The 16,831-nt window shown below is 51.2% G+C and overlaps 1 protein-coding gene across 1 annotated transcript in view; it reads left to right on the top strand.

Moving 5' to 3' along the window:
- The window catches only part of LOC149449522 (transient receptor potential cation channel subfamily M member 2-like), a 372,880-nt gene that overhangs the window by 245,323 nt on the left and 110,726 nt on the right, over positions 1-16,831 (top strand). The window contains exon 19 of the mRNA XM_089693136.1: positions 16,302-16,420. Coding sequence (XP_089549262.1) covers positions 16,302-16,420 — 119 coding nt within the window. The remainder of the gene's footprint in view (positions 1-16,301; positions 16,421-16,831) is intronic.

Below are 16,831 nucleotides of genomic sequence, written 5' to 3'. Positions count from 1 at the left end.
TCATTTTTCCCACTGGAGGACTCAAATGAACAGCCAAACAAAGCTTGGATTGGCTTTGTTCCGCTCCCAGTTATAATAATCCGGAAGTAATATCAAGTCACTCAGCAGTAAAAAAAAACTCAAGCATTCAAAAACACAGATCTTGCTGTTTTGATAGCTTTTAAGTGGAGAGGAGGGGGACCCTAGATCACTCTATATAGAATACCTGTCATGTGCCTATTGCTGTCAAAAGATGTTTACATGCGTCAGTCCCGCACACACACAAACAGTGATCATCCCACATGTGATGAATGCTGGTGTGGTGTTGGACAGTGCCATCATCCTTCAAATAGGTAGAAAACAGGAAAGCCCTCCTCTTAGATTGGGACATTTGAGTACATAAAGTACCAAAACAAGAATGCCAATGTCACATGAATGGATAACAAGGGATTTATAATACTCTGTACAATAACGTTTGTTTTACTATTTTACAAGTTTTGTGTAACGTGCCTCAAAAGTCCCAATCTAAGAGGGAGGATTTCCTGAGTTCCACACATGTGAGGTATCTCTGCGAATGTCAAATCATGGCCAATAATTCGAATATCAGATCTCCTCTGTAAATCTAAAGCGGTAACTAGAGATGAGCGAAGTATTCAAAAATTCGATTCGGCTGATTCGGCGAATTCGAGGAATAAATTTGATTCGATGCGAATATATTCGCTGCAAATTTAACTTATAAAAGGGTGTTTCTAGGCTTCAGAGAGCCTTTATATTAGTGCAGAACACTGTACCTTTAATTTAAATGCCCTTCGAGTCTGCTGGGGAAGAGAAATAATACTGTCAGTCAGTATGACATGCAGATGAGTGCCGTCGATCTTAGATTCACCGCACACTTCACTCATTTGGGCAGTCACGGGGCCAAAACCAGAGTGTGGAGCCACAGTGTGGCGGTGGAGGCAGCAGCAATGGGAGGCCATACAGCACCCTATGACAAAAATGGAACCCACCAGCAGTGTGAGGAGACCTGAAAGTGGCACATGGCAGAGTGTGGCGATGGAGACAGCAGCAATGGGAGGCCATACAGGGACCCATGAGACACTCTGGACCTGGCAGCAGCATGAGGAGGCGGTACAGGGGCCCATGGCAGATTACGGGCCTGGCAGCAGCAATGGGAGGCCCGTAATCTGCCAGCACCCTATGACAAAATGGAACCCACCAGCAGTGTGAGGAGACCTGAAAGTGGCACATGGCAGAGTGTGGCGATGGAGACAGCAGAAATGGGAGGCCGTACAGGGACCCATGACACACTCTGGACCTGGCAGCAGCATGAGGAGGCGGTACAGGTGCCCATAGCAGATTACGGGCCTGGCAGCAGCAATGGGAGGCCCGTAATCTGCCAGCACCCTATGGCAAAATGGAACCCACCAGCAGTGTGAGGAGACCTAAAAGTGGCACATGTTTGGGGCATTATTCATGGCGGATTTAGTCAGTTGTGTCAGGAACTGGTGGTTTGAAATCCAGACTAATCCACGCCTGATTCATTTTCACAAACGTGAGTGTCTCCACACTTTGGGTGGACAGTCGTGTCCTCCGCGGAGTTACAATACCTCCTGCCGCACTAAACACGCGCTCCGATGCCACGCTACTGGCCGGGCATGACAGCCTTTCAAGGGCAAATTCAGCTAGTTGGGGCCAAAGGTCAAGTTTCGTTGCCCAGTAGTCAAGGGGATTGTCTACCTCGGTTGGCAGGGTGCTGTCCAAGTAGGCCCAAGCCTGTTGTTTGAGCTCCTGCTCCAGGTCCACCTGATGCTGCTGCTGCTGCTGCGGCTGGTTAGTAGTTTCCTCACTGCGCTGGTGAAGAAAGCTACTCATCATCGACTGCAGACTGAGGCAGCCGCTTCTGGTGGAGCTGCCACTGCTCCTACCACCCCACCCCTCCCCTGCTGCCATGGCAGCGGAACGCGAGCGCACAGGCCCACAGTGTCTGAGGATGGACGTTGGCGCAGAAAGGCAGACACCAACTGACTACATAGGTGGTTTTTATAGTACATTATTTTGGCCTCCCTCTCAGCAGGTGTGAAAAAGGCCACCATTTTTGAACGGTAGCGAGGGTCCAACAAGGTGGACAGCCAAAAGTCATCCCTCTGTCTGATGACTATTATTCGACTGTCGCTACGCAAGCAACCGAGCATGCTATGGGCCATTTGTGCCAAGGAATGCGAGGGACTCCCTGCCTCCATCTCCACAGCATACTGCCACGGTGCGTCTGGGTCCTCTGTCTCCTCCTCCTCCTCCTCTACCAGATGCTCCTGCTCCTCCACTCCTGTCCGCTGAGTGGAAAAACCACCCATTTCACTCAATAATTCCTGAGCACCAATGTCCTCCTCTACCTCCTCCTTTTCTTCCTGTCCTGCCCCCACAGGGGTCATGTGGCGTTGAGATCTGTGCGCCACGTCTACCGCACCCTGACCAGCCATTGTTAACAGCATTTGTTCCAGGACGTGCAACAGAGGAATGACGTCGTTCATCCCATAGTCCTGCCGACTCACGAATAGCGTGGCCTCCTCAAAGGGCCTCAGCAAGCGGCAGGTGTCACGCATGAGCTGCCAATGGCTGACATCTAAGTTACACAGGGGAGTACCTTTATCCGCTTGTAACATCAGGAAATTTGTGATGGCCTTTCGCTGTTCGTAAAGGCGGTCTAACATATGTAGGGTTGAATTCCACCTTGTTGCAACGTCACAGCATGAGTAGTCGGTACGGGGGCCCATGGCAGATTACGGGCCTGGCAGCAGCAATGGGAGACCCGTAATCTGCCAGCACCCTATGACAAAATGGAACACACCAGCAGTGTGAGGAGACCTGAAAGTGGCACATGGCAGAGTGTGGCGATGGAGACAGCAGCAATGGGAGGCCGTACAGGGACCCATGAGACACTCTGGACCTGGCAGCAGCATGAGGAGGCGGTACAGGGGCCCATGGCAGATTACAGGCCTGGCAGCAGCAATGGGAGGCCCATAATCTGCCAGCACCCTATGACAAAATGGAACACACCAGCAGTGTGAGGAGACCTGAAAGTGGCACATGGCAGAGTGTGGCGATGGAGACAGCAGCAATGGGAGGCCGTACAGGGACCCATGAGACACTGTGGACCTGGCAGCAGCATGAGGAGGCGGTGCAGGGGCCCATGGCAGATTACAGGCCTGGCAGCAGCAATGGGAGGCCCGTAATCTGCCAGCACCCTATGACAAAATGGAACACACCAGCAGTGTGAGGAGACCTGAAAGTGGCACATGGCAGAGTGTGGCGATGGAGACAGCAGCAATGGGAGGCCGTACAGGGACCCATGAGAGACTCTGGACCTGGCAGCAGCATGAGGAGGCGGTACGGGGGCCCATGGCAGATTACGGGCCTGGCAGCAGCAATGGGAGGCCCGTAATCTGCCAGCACCCTATGACAAAATGGAACACACCAGCAGTGTGAGGAGACCTGAAAGTGGCACATGGCAGAGTGTGGCGATGGAGACAGCAGCAATGGGAGGCCGTACAGGGACCCATGAGACACTGTGGACCTGGCAGCAGCATGAGGAGGCGGTACAGGGGCCCATGGCAGATTACAGGCCTGGCAGCAGCAATGGGAGGCCCGTAATCTGCCAGCACCCTATGACAAAATGGACAGCACCAGCAGTGTGAGGAGACCTGAAAGTGGCACATGGCAGAGTGTGGCGATGGAGACAGCAGCAATGGGAGGCCGTACAGGGACCCATGAGACACTGTGGACCTGGCAGCAGCATGAGGAGGCGGTACAGGGGCCCATGGCAGATTACAGGCCTGGCAGCAGCAATGGGAGGCCCATAATCTGCCAGCACCCTATGACAAAATGGAACCCACCAGTAGTGTGAGGAGACCTGAAAGTGGCACATGGCAGAGTGTGGCGATGGAGACAGCAGCAATGGGAGGCCGTACAGGGACCCATGAGACACTGTGGACCTGGCAGCAGCATGAGGAGGCGGTACAGGGGCCCATGGCAGATTACAGGCCTGGCAGCAGCAATGGGAGGCACGTAATCTGCCAGCACCCTATGACAAAATGGACAGCACCAGCAGTGTGAGGAGACCTGAAAGTGGCACATGGCAGAGTGTGGCGATGGAGACAGCAGCAATGGGAGGCCGTACAGGGACCCATGAGACACTGTGGACCTGGCAGCAGCAAGAGGAGGCGGTACAGGGGCCCATGGCAGATTACAGGCCTGGCAGCAGCAATGGGAGGCCCGTAATCTGCCAGCACCCTATGACAAATTGGAACCCACCAGCAGTGTGAGGAGACCTGAAAGTGGCACATGGCAGAGTGTGGCGGTGGAGACAGCAGCAATGGGAGGCCGTACAGGGACCCATGAGAGACTCTGGACCTGGCAGCAGCATGAGGAGGCGGTACAGGGGCCCATGGCAGATTACAGGCCTGGCAGCAGCAATGGGAGGCCCGTAATCTGCCAGCACCCTATGACAAAATGGACAGCACCAGCAGTGTGAGGAGACCTGAAAGTGGCACATGGCAGAGTGTGGCGATGGAGACAGCAGCAATGGGAGGCCGTACAGGGACCCATGAGACACTGTGGACCTGGCAGCAGCATGAGGAGGCGGTACAGGGGCCCATGGCAGATTACAGGCCTGGCAGCAGCAATGGGAGGCCCGTAATCTGCCAGCACCCTATGACAAAATGGAACACACCAGCAGTGTGAGGAGACCTGAAAGTGGCACATGGCAGAGTGTGGCGATGGAGACAGCAGCAATGGGAGGCCGTACAGGGACCCATGAGAGACTCTGGACCTGGCAGCAGCATGAGGAGGCGGTACAGGGGCCCATGGCAGATTAAAGGCCTGGCAGCAGCAATGGGAGGCCCGTAATCTGCCAGCACCCTATGACAAAATGGACAGCACCAGCAGTGTGAGGAGACCTGAAAGTGGCACATGGCAGAGTGTGGCGATGGAGACAGCAGCAATGGGAGGCCGTACAGGGACCCATGAGACACTGTGGACCTGGCAGCAGCATGAGGAGGCGGTACAGGGGCCCATGGCAGATTACAGGCCTGGCAGCAGCAATGGGAGGCCCGTAATCTGCCAGCACCCTATGACAAAATGGACAGCACCAGCAGTGTGAGGAGACCTGAAAGTGGCACATGGCAGAGTGTGGCGATGGAGACAGCAGCAATGGGAGGCCGTACAGGGACCCATGAGAGACTCTGGACCTGGCAGCAGCATGAGGAGGCGGTACAGGGGCCCATGGCAGATTACAGGCCTGGCAGCAGCAATGGGAGGCCCGTAATCTGCCAGCACCCTATGACAAAATGGACAGCACCAGCAGTGTGAGGAGACCTGAAAGTGGCACATGGCAGAGTGTGGCGATGGAGACAGCAGCAATGGGAGGCCGTACAGGGACCCATGAGACACTGTGGACCTGGCAGCAGCATGAGGAGGCGGTACAGGGGCCCATGGCAGATTACAGGCCTGGCAGCAGCAATGGGAGGCCCGTAATCTGCCAGCACCCTATGACAAAATGGAACACACCAGCAGTGTGAGGAGACCTGAAAGTGGCACATGGCAGAGTGTGGCGATGGAGACAGCAGCAATGGGAGGCCGTACAGGGACCCATGAGAGACTCTGGACCTGGCAGCAGCATGAGGAGGCGGTACGGGGGCACATGGCAGATTACGGGCCTGGCAGCAGCAATGGGAGGCCCGTAATCTGCCAGCACCCTATGACAAATTGGAACACACCAGCAGTGTGAGGAGACCTGAAAGTGGCACATGGCAGAGTGTGGCGATGGAGACAGCAGCAATGGGAGGCCGTACAGGGACCCATGAGACACTCTGGACCTGGCAGCAGCATGAGGAGGCAGTACAGGGGCCCATGGCAGATTACAGGCCTGGCAGCAGCAATGGGAGGCCCGTAATCTGCCAGCACCCTATGACAAAATGGACAGCACCAGCAGTGTGAGGAGACCTGAAAGTGGCACATGGCAGAGTGTGGCGATGGAGACAGCAGCAATGGGAGGCCGTACAGGGACCCATGAGACACTCTGTACCTGGCAGCAGCATGAGGAGGCGGTACAGGGGCCCATGGCAGATTACAGGCCTGGCAGCAGCAATGGGAGTCCCGTAATCTGCCAGCACCCTATGACAAAATGGAACACACCAGCAGTGTGAGGAGACCTGAAAGTGGCACATGGCAGAGTGTGGCGATGGAGACAGCAGCAATGGGAGGCCGTACAGGGACCCATGAGACACTGTGGACCTGGCAGCAGCATGAGGAGGCGGTACAGGGGCCCATGGCAGATTACAGGCCTGGCAGCAGCAATGGGAGGCCCGTAATCTGCCAGCACCCTATGACAAAATGGAACACACCAGCAGTGTGAGGAGACCTGAAAGTGGCACATGGCAGAGTGTGGCGATGGAGACAGCAGCAATGGGAGGCCGTACAGGGACCCATGAGAGACTCTGGACCTGGCAGCAGCATGAGGAGGCGGTACAGGGGCCCATGGCAGATTACGGGCCTGGCAGCAGCAATGGGAGGCCCGTAATCTGCCAGCACCCTATGACAAAATGGAACCCACCAGCAGTGTGAGGAGACCTGAAAGTGGCACATGTTTGGGGCATGATTCATGGCGGATTTAGTCAGTTGTGTCAGGAACTGGTGGTTTGAAATCCAGACTAATCCACGCCTGATTCATTTTCACAAACGTGAGTCTCTCCACACTTTGGGTGGACACTCGTGTCCTCCGCGGAGTTACAATACCTCCTGCCGCACTAAACACGCGCTCCGATGCCACGCTACTGGCCGGGCATGACAGCCTTTCAAGGGCAAATTCAGCTAGTTGGGGCCAAAGGTCAAGTTTCGTTGCCCAGTAGTCAAGGGGATTGTCTACCTCGGTTGGCAGGGTGCTGTCCAAGTAGGCCCAAGCCTGTTGTTTGAGCTCCTGCTCCAGGTCCACCTGATGCTGCGGCTGGTTAGTAGTTTCCTCACTGCGCTGGTGAAGAAAGCTACTCATCATCGACTGCAGACTGAGGCAGCTGCTGCTGGTGGAGCTGCCACTGCTCCTACCACCCCACCCCTCCCCTGCTGCCATGCCAGCGAAACGCGAGCGCACAGGGCCCACAGTGTCTGAGGATGGACGTTGGCGCACAAAGGCAGAGACCAACTGACTACATAGGTGGTTTTTATAGTACTTTATTTTGGCCTCCCTCTCAGCAGGTGTGAAAAAGGCCACCATTTTGGAACGATAGCGAGGGTCCAACAAGGTGGACAGCCAAAAGTCATCCCTCTGTCTGATGGTTATTATTCGGCTGTCGCTACGCAAGCAACCGAGCATGCTATGGGCCATTTGTGCCAAGGAATGCGAGGGACTCCCTGCCTCCATCTCCACAGCATACTGCCACGGTGCGTCTGGGTCCTCTGTCTCCTCCTCCTCCTCCTCTACCAGATGCTCCTGCTCCTCCACTCCTGTCCGCTGAGTGGAAAAACCACCCATTTCACTCAATAATTCCTGAGCACAAATGTCCTCCTCTACATCCTCCTCTTCTTCCTGTCCTGGCCCCACAGGGGTCATGTGGCGTTGAGATCTGTGCGCCACGTCTACCGCACCCTGACCAGCCATTGTTAACAGCATTTGTTCAAGGACGTGCAACAGAGGAATGACGTCGTTCATCCCATAGTCCTGCCGACTCACGAATAGCGTGGCCTCCTCAAAGGGCCTGAGCAAGCGGCAGGTGTCACGCATGAGCTGCCAATGGCTGACATCGAAGTTACACAGGGGAGTACCTTTATCCGCTTGTAACATCAGGAAATCGGTGATGGCCTTTCGCTGCTCGTAAAGGCGGTCTAACATGTGTAGGGTTGAATTCCACCTTGTTGCAACGTCGCAGATCAGGCGATGCTGTGGAATTCCGTTCTGCCGCTGCAGCTCAAGGAGGGTGTGCTTTGCGGTGTAGGAATGGCTGAAATGCATGCAAAGTTTACGTGACATTTTAAGGATGTCTTGCAGTGGGATGGTGGATTTTAGGAACCGCTTGACAACCAGATTGAACACGTGAGCCATGCATGGCGCATGGCACAACCTTCCTTGACGCAGAGCAGACACCATGTTCTTTCCGTTGTCGGTCAACATGGTTCCGATTTTCAGTTTGCGCGGAGACAGCCATCTGTCGATTTCTCTGTTCATTACACTCAGAAGTTCCTCCCCTGTGTGACTACGTTCGCCAAGGCATACCAGGTGCAGCACAGCGTGAGACCGTTGCGCCCTGCACATGTGATATGCCGGTCGGGTAATGGGACTTGGCACGGGGGTGGAGGCTGAGGACACGGCGGAAGAAGAGGTGGTAGAGGCGGACATGTTTGCTGGACCAAGGACGTGCAAACGTGGAGGCAAAAGCGTCGTGACCTGTCCAAGTTGCTGGTGCGGCTGTGCCGGCACCACGTTCACCCAGTGGGCCGTAAATGACATGTACTGTCCCTGACCGTAGTTACAGCTCCACACGTCGGCGCTGCCGTGCACTTTGGCAGAGACCGACATGCTCAAAGACTGGCCCACCATCTCTTCTACATGTGAATGCAGGGCTGGCACTGCCTTTTTGGCGAAGAAATGCCAGCTTGGCACTCTCCACCGCGGCGCGGCACAAGCCATCATTTCTCGGAAAGGTGCTGAGTCCACCACTTGGAAAGGGAGGGACTGCAGCACCAGCAACTTGGACAGGAGGACATTCAGCTTTTGCACCGTCGGGTGCGTGCTCGCAAACTGTTGTCTCTTGGAAACGGATTCCAAGAAAGACTGCTGACGGAATCCGAGAAGAGGAGTAGCAGGAGAAGGAGCATCTGAACGAGCGGAAGATGCCAACGAGCGACAACTCCCCTCAGCAGAGGTGTTGGAGCCTTGACTGGCTGATAGAGGGCGATTGACGACGTCGGGTGACGGAGCAAGTAACGGAGCGGGTGATGGAGCGGGGGCTGGGGCAGGCAGAACCGCCGTATCTTTATCACGGTTTTCCCAGGCCACCGAATGGTGACGCTGCATATGCTGACGCAACGCTGTAGTCCCAACATGGGCCCCCTGGCCACGCTTGCATTTCTGGCCACATAGTCGACATACGGCTACGTTTACTTCCTCGGGCGGCTTGACGAAAAATTGCCACACCACCGAGTAGGAAACTTTGCCCCCGCTACTCCTCACTGGCTGACTGCTACTTCCTCCGTGCGCACCGGCACCACTACTGGCCGTGGTGGTAGGCTGCAGTGGAGCTGGTGCTCTACTCTGTGGCCGTTTGGCTCCACTGACACTGCTGCGACCCTGCTGCCTCCTGGGCAACCCACCGACTGTTTCGCTCGCTGCCAAGCTGGCACCCTCTTCTCCTGATGATGCGGAAGAAATTACCTGATGACGACGAGGCTGCCAAGTGCGATCAACCTCCTCATCATCAAGTAGGGTCTCCGCCTCACTACTAGCCCCCTCGGCTGTGTCTGGGTCAGGAGACAGACCTGTCTCTAGACCGGCTACCGAGCCACTCTCCTCGCCAGTACTTCTTCGCCTGGCTGCTGAAAAGGCGGATGTCTCCCCCCGTTCCTGACCGCCCTCTGTTAGCTCTTCATCACTGTACAGTGGGGCTGAGCCCACAGCATGCGATACTTCGCTTGGTGAGGGAACACCAAAGGACAGGGGCAGGTAGAGGACACATGATTTCAGTGGGCTTGCTCCCGGGCCATGCCAACTAACGGTTGTGTCTGACGTACCCACCAACCGTTGGCTGTAGGTGTCAGAGGTGACCTGGGAAGAGGAAGACGACCGAGCCAACCAATCAATGATGGCAGGGTTGTCGGTGGAGACACGACTGCCGGATGACACCGGGAGCACTGGCCTCTGGCTGCGAATAGTGCTGCCTCGACCCCTTCCTCTGCTGCCACGTCTGCTCGCTCCTAAAACATTGCCTCCTCTGCCACTCCTCTGCATGTTGTCTGACTTACTCTTTAATTTAACGATTCTGTGTCCCTGAGTAACAATTCTGTGTCTGTCCCTGAGTAACAATTCTGTGGCCCTAAGTAACGGTTCTGTGGCCCTCAGTAACAATTCTATGTCCCTGATTAACGTTTATGTGGCCCTAAGTAACGGTTCTGTGGCCCTCAGTAACAATTCTGTGTCCCTGATTAACGTTTCTGTGGCCCTAAGTAACGGTTCTGTGGCCCTCAGTAACAATTCTGTGTCCCTCAGTAACAATTCTGTGTCTGTCCCTGAGTAACAATTCTGTGGCCCTAAGTAACGGTTCTGTGGTCCTCAGTAACAATTCTGTGTCCCTGAGTAACAATTCTGTGTCTGTCCGAGTAACAATTCTGTGGCCCTAAGTAACAGTTCTGTGGCCCTCAGTAACAATTCTGTGTCCCTGAGTAACAATTCTGTGGCCCTAAGTAACAATTCTGTGTCCCTCAGTAACAATTCTGTGTCTGTCCCTGATTAACGTTTACGTGGCCCTAAGTAACGGTTCTGTGGCCCTCAGTAACAATTCTGTGTCCCTGATTAACGTTTCTGTGGCCCTAAGTAACGGTTCTGTGGCCCTCAGTAACAATTCTGTGTCCCTCAAGAAACAATTCTGTGTCTGTCCCTGAGTAACAATTCTGTGGCCCTAAGTAACGGTTCTGTGGCCCTCAGTAACAATTATGTGTCCCTGATTAACGTTTATGTGGCCCTAAGTAACGGTTCTGTGGCCCTCAGTAACAATTCTGTGTCCCTGATTAACGTTTATGTGGCCCTAAGTAACGGTTCTGTGGCCCTCAGTAACAATTCTGTGTCCCTCAGTAACAATTCTGTGTCTGTCCCTGAGTAACAATTCTGTGGCCCTAAGTAACGGTTCTGTGGCCCTCAGTAACAATTCTGTGTCCCTGATTAACGTTTATGTGGCCCTAAGTAACGGTTCTGTGGCCCTCAGTAACAATTCTGTGTCCCTGATTAACGTTTCTGTGGCCCTAAGTAACGGTTCTGTGGCCCTCAGTAACAATTCTGTGTCCCTCAGTAACAATTCTGTGTCTGTCCCTGAGTAACAATTCTGTGGCCCTAAGTAACGGTTCTGTGGCCCTCAGTAACAATTCTGTGTCCCTGAGTAACAATTCTGTGGCCCTAAGTAACGGTTCTGTGGCCCTCAGTAACAATTCTGTGTCCCTGAGTAACAATTCTGTGTCTGTCCGAGTAACAATTCTGTGGCCCTAAGTAACAGTTCTGTGGCCCTCAGTAACAATTCTGTGTCCCTGAGTAACAATTCTGTGGCCCTAAGTAACGGTTCTGTAGCCCTCAGTAACAATTCTGTGTCCCTGAGTAACAATTCTGTGTCTGTCCCTGAGTAACAATTCTTTGGCCCTAAGTAACGGTTCTGTGGCCCTCAGTAACAATTCTGTGTCCCTGAGTAACGTTTCTGTGGCCCTAAGTAACAATTCTGTGGCCCTCAGTAACAATTCTGTGTCTGTCCCTGAGTAACAATTCTGTGTCCCTAACTAACGTTTCTGTGGCCCTAAGTAACAGTTCTGTGGCCATCAGTAACAATTCTGTGTCCCTGAGTAACGTTTCTGTGGCCCTAAGTAACAATTCTGTGTCCCTGAGTAACAATTCTGTGGCCCTAAGTAACGGTTCTGTGGCCCTCAGTAACAATTCTGTCTGTCCCTGAGTAACAATTCTGTGGCCCTAAGTAATGGTTCTGTGGCCCTAAGTAACAGTTCTGTGGCCCTCAGTAACAATTCTGTGTCTGTCCCTGAGTAACAATTCTGTGGCCCTAACTAACGTTTCTGTGGCCCTAAGTAACAATTCTCTGGCACTCAGTAACAATTCTGTCTGTCCCTGAGTAACAATTCTGTGGCCCTAATAACGTTTATGTGGCCCTAAGTAACAGTTCTGTGGCCCTCAGTAACAATTCTGTGTCTGTCCCTGAGTAACAATTCTGTGGCCCTAAGTAACGTTTCTGTGGCCCTAAGTAACAATTCTCTGGCACTCAGTAACAATTCTGTCTGTCCCTGAGTAACAATTCTGTGGCCCTAATAACGTTTCTGTGGCCCTAAGTAACAGTTCTGTGGCCCTCAGTAACAATTCTGTGTCTGTCCCTGTGTAACAATTCTGTGGCCCTAACTAACGTTTCTGTGGCCCTAAGTAACAATTCTCTGGCACTCAGTAACAATTCTGTCTGTCCCTGAGTAACAATTCTGTGGCCCTAATAACGTTTCTGTGACCCTAAGTAACAATTCTGTGTCTGTCCCTGAGTAACAATTCTGTGGCCCTAACTAACGTTTCTGTGGCCCTAAGTAACAATTCTCTGGCACTCAGTAACAATTCTGTCTGTCCCTGAGTAACAATTCTGTGGCCCTAATAACGTTTCTGTGGCCCTAAGTAACAATTCTGTGTCTGTCCCTGAGTAACAATTCTGTGGCCCTAACTAACGTTTCTGTGGCCCTAAGTAACAATTCTCTGGCACTCAGTAACAATTCTGTCTGTCCCTGAGTAACAATTCTGTGGCCCTAACTAGCGTTTCTGTGGCCCTAAGTAACGATTCTGTGGCCCTCATTAACAATTCTGTGTCCCTGAGTAATGCTTCTCTGTCCCTAAGTAACGTTTCTCTGTCCCCAAGTAACGTTTCTGTGGCCCTAACTCTGTCCCTAATACAGAGCGGTCTGCCTCTCTTGAATGACTGGAGGCAAATGAAGAATTCTAAAATGGCCGCTATATATAGCTCGACCATTACACAGTGCTGGCTGGCTGGCTGCTGATTGGCTAATGCGATCACATGTCATTAAGGAATGCATTATGGGTCAGCGCGCCTTGTCTGCGCGCCTTCCCAGACATCCCCGCTCCGTCGCCGCACATGTCCACCGCCATTTTAGGAAAAATTTTGATTCGCAATATTCGACTCGAATTCCACTTCGCCTACTTCGATTCGCTCATCTCTAGTTGCTACCAGGCCTTCTAGCTGGGCTGCTGCTTCTCTGCTGCTCAGGTGGTCCTCTCTCAGGGAGCCGGTGAGGGTGCAAGTTTTCTTCCTGTCCAGCTCCTCCACCTGTAAGTGAGCCCCTCTCCCGTCTGACCGCCCTCTCAGGCTCCTACACTTCAACCTACTTCTCCATTTCCACCCGAACTCTCCTCCAACTCTCCCTTGCTACTGGGCAGGCTCTCTCATATTCAAGGGCTTCTCTGACCCCTTGACAAGTCTCCTGTTGGGGATTGGTCAGAGTCCCTTGTATATGCAGATCAGCCACTCCTTACATCTGCCCACTGCTTCTAGAACTCTCTCCAGAGTCCCAGGGCACGGGGAAGACTCAGAGAGCTGATTCTGTAGAGCCTTCCAGCTCTGACCAAAATTTGACCCCTCTGACTATTGCATCTGGGCTGCTATCCAGCCCCTAACTGAAGATTAGATTCTAGTTCCCCCTAGCTACCAAGAAGGGTGGTACACAGCTAAAGGGATAATGGAGATAATTAGGGTTATGTGACAGAAAATATATGTAAATTAAATGTAAATATATCTCAGTGCAATCAATATAATAACAAACAAAAAAGTCCTGCCAATATGAATCTGTGTATCAGTGGTGTGATAATAGCAATCACAGCAAATCGTGTTTAGTCCCACAAAGTGCTGTGGAATCCGGTGTGCAATCCATCACCACTATACACTCACCAGAGGGCTACTTGTTAGGTAGCAAATATAACAAGGGGTCTGTGTTATACACTCTCCAACAACTCTAATGGGCCAGTTTTATCCTGAAAGAAGATGCTCACCAAACAGAGCCTGGAGAACGATATATAGTGTAGTATACATAAAAGCATTCCACATGGAGAACAATTAAACCATTAGATATGCCACATACCAATATGGCCACCGTCCTGAAGCACAGAGTCAGAGTTGTGACGTCAGCATGTAGGCTCCACCCAACGCGTTTCGTGCACATGCATGTCCTCAGGGGTACGCCCATGAACGTCTGCACAATACTTTTGAATAAAATACTACACTCTATATCGTTCTCCTTACAAAATAAGGGGGATTCCTCTCTCAGACAGTCATCATCAGAACTAGTATAGGATTTCCCCTCCATTTCAGTGGTAACGCACAATTTTGTATAAGCTCTCATCCTCAGTCCTGGCGAACATTTTCACCAGAATAAATAGATGGAATTATATTCGCATCAATACTTCACATCATGTGTGCTGCAAACACAGTTTACATATGCGTGCATGACTTATACATGTGTTTGCTTCTGCGAGTGAGCACAGAGGGATAGATGGCTTTAATTTTTTTTTTCTTATTTTTTTATTTTCACACTTTTCCTTTAATTTTTTTTTATCACTTTTTATTTCTATTAAAGGGAATGCAAACATCCCTTGTAGTAGAAATAAGGGATGACAGGTCCTCTTTATAGAGAGATCTGGGATCTATAAGACCCAAAATCTCTCTTCTAACTTTGAAAGCAAAAGATCAAAAGAAAATAAGATATTTTGCTTAAAATAAATACATAAATAAATTGTTTATTTCCACCCTGGACTGGAAGTGATGTCATGACGTCGCTCCAATCCTCCAAGAGGTGGTCAGAGATGATCTGGTCTCTGTTCACCTCTATGGCCAGCTGCGCAAACTGTTGGATCGTTTCCTGGGCTCTCCGATAAAAGCGGGAAGCTGATGAAACACCGGCGAGCAGAGGGGAGGGACTTCTAAAAGCGGGTTAGACCCAAGCTGGCTACTACAACACTTCCCAGGTATTATATTGTCAGTAACAAGGCTTTTCAATGGCATTTATATTATGCTGTGCAATATTTAAAGTAGCTCACAAATATTTGATTGCATGGTATCCATTGCAGTCCCAATAATATGGCATAACATCCTGAGGCTGGTCCTTAATAAGGCCACATGATGTTTCTCCTAGATTGGGGGGGAGGGGGGGTGCCAACACTTTCCATCTACATGGCTGTTCTCTGCACATGGACTGCTCCACCAACAGGCCCCCTTATATAAAATAGGGGCAGGGCTACAATGGAACATACTCCCTGAGTGGCAGGAATTTGAAATTAAAGGGAAAACCCCTTACAATTATTATTATTATTATACAGGATTTATATAGCGCCAATGGTTTGTTCAGTGCTGTACATTATAGTGGGAGACAGTACACGAGACAGTACAGTAACAATACAATGCGATACATGAGGGGTTTGAGGGCCCTGCTCCTTGGATTTACAATCTAGGAGGGAGGGGAGAGTGGTACAGGAAGAAATAGCTGTGGGGGATGGAGTGGTAGGAGGAGTTGAGGAGATCTGCAATTAGGTGAGGCCTGGGTAGGCTTCTCTGAAGAGATGGGTTTTCAGGGTGCGCCTAAAGGTGAGGAGAGTAGGTGACAGGATGGGGGAGGCCCTGGAGAAGTCCTGGAGACGGGCATGGGAGGAGGAGACCAGGGAACTGGAGAGTAGGAGGTCTTGTGAGGAGCGGAGAGTGCGTTTTGTGTGGTAGATGGATATCAGGTCAGTGATGTAGTTTGGGGCAGTGTTATGAACAGCTTTGTACGTCAATGTTAATATTTTGAATTTGATCCGTTGGGCAATTGGAAGCCAGTGGAGGGATTGGCAGAGGGGGGTGGCGGATACGGAGTGGTTGGTGAGGTGGATGAGTCTGGCCGCAGAATTTAGGATAGACTGAAGTGGGGATAGCCTGTGTTGGGGTAGGCCGGCGAGGAGGGAGTTGCAGTATTGAAGTTGTGATATGATAAGGGAGTGAATGAGTTGCTTTGTGGTTTCCGAGGTTAGGCGTATTTTGGAGGTGGAGTCTACATGAGTTTGTCAGCGATTGGACCTGGGGCTGGAAAGACAGATTGGAATCTAGAATGACACCTAGTACTTTGGCTTGCGGGGTGGGGCTGGTGGTGGCGTTGTTTGTCATGATGGAGAGGTCGGGGGGGGGGGGGCGCAGGCTGGGGGGAAAACTAGGAGCTCGGTTTTAGCAAGGTTTAGTTTGAGGAAGTGGAGTGACATCCAGCCTTATCATCCACAATAGTGGATGGAACCAAACATTTACTGTAATTACATGCGATGAAAATACAAATTCAATTATTTTTGCTTGCACATGATTGGATGGCGGAAGCTAAAGAAAAAAATTTCCTTACAAAGTAAAAATTCCTTTACAAAGTGAACAGCGCTTTTTGAATTTAATAAATCAACCCCATGGTATATCTAGAAATGGTGTTTTTTTTATCTTCTCATCAATCGTTTGCTGATCTGTATATATCTTAGAACACATTCTAATTCTTTGACTGCCCTGTCTTCTTCCTTCCAGCTGTTTTATGACCCGGAACATCGTGGTTATGTGAAGAGTGCTGTTAAGTATATTACAGAGTTTTGGAACCAGGTGGATTCCATGGCTTTGGCCTTATTCACTGTTGGGCTGATATGCAGGTGAGGCATCTAGCAATAGCCCTCACTGTGTGATTTTAGAAAAGCAAACTTCTATTTAAGCAGTGTCTAAATAAAAAGGGTGCACCAACTTTTTAAATGAGTGCATTTTGTATCACATTCCTCATCTGACAGGAGAAGACAGAGCAAGGTCAGGTAGCCTTAAGGCTCTATTCACAGATATGCAGTTTGCTTTTTGTCTGTTTTGCAGTGCTTTTTCGCAGGTCATTTTGCATTCTTCTACACGCGTTTTTGATGTGTTTTTACCGCATTTTATTCTGCTTTTTTTTTTGTTAAATTGGAATTTTTTTGTTGCTTGTCGGTATAAAAATGTGGCAAAAACGCGGCAAAAACTCACTACTATGCATTTCCGCAGACTCTCCATTGAACTCTATTGTAGCAAAAACGCTATTT

The sequence above is a fragment of the Staurois parvus genome, unplaced genomic scaffold (assembly GCF_062004578.1).
Source record: "Staurois parvus isolate SC_StPar_1 unplaced genomic scaffold, SC_StPar_1.0 ptg000615l, whole genome shotgun sequence".
In the NCBI taxonomy this organism is placed as follows: domain Eukaryota; kingdom Metazoa; phylum Chordata; class Amphibia; order Anura; family Ranidae; genus Staurois; species Staurois parvus.
Note: the sequence above shows the minus strand (reverse complement) of the source record. Positions and strands in the feature narration are given on the sequence as shown.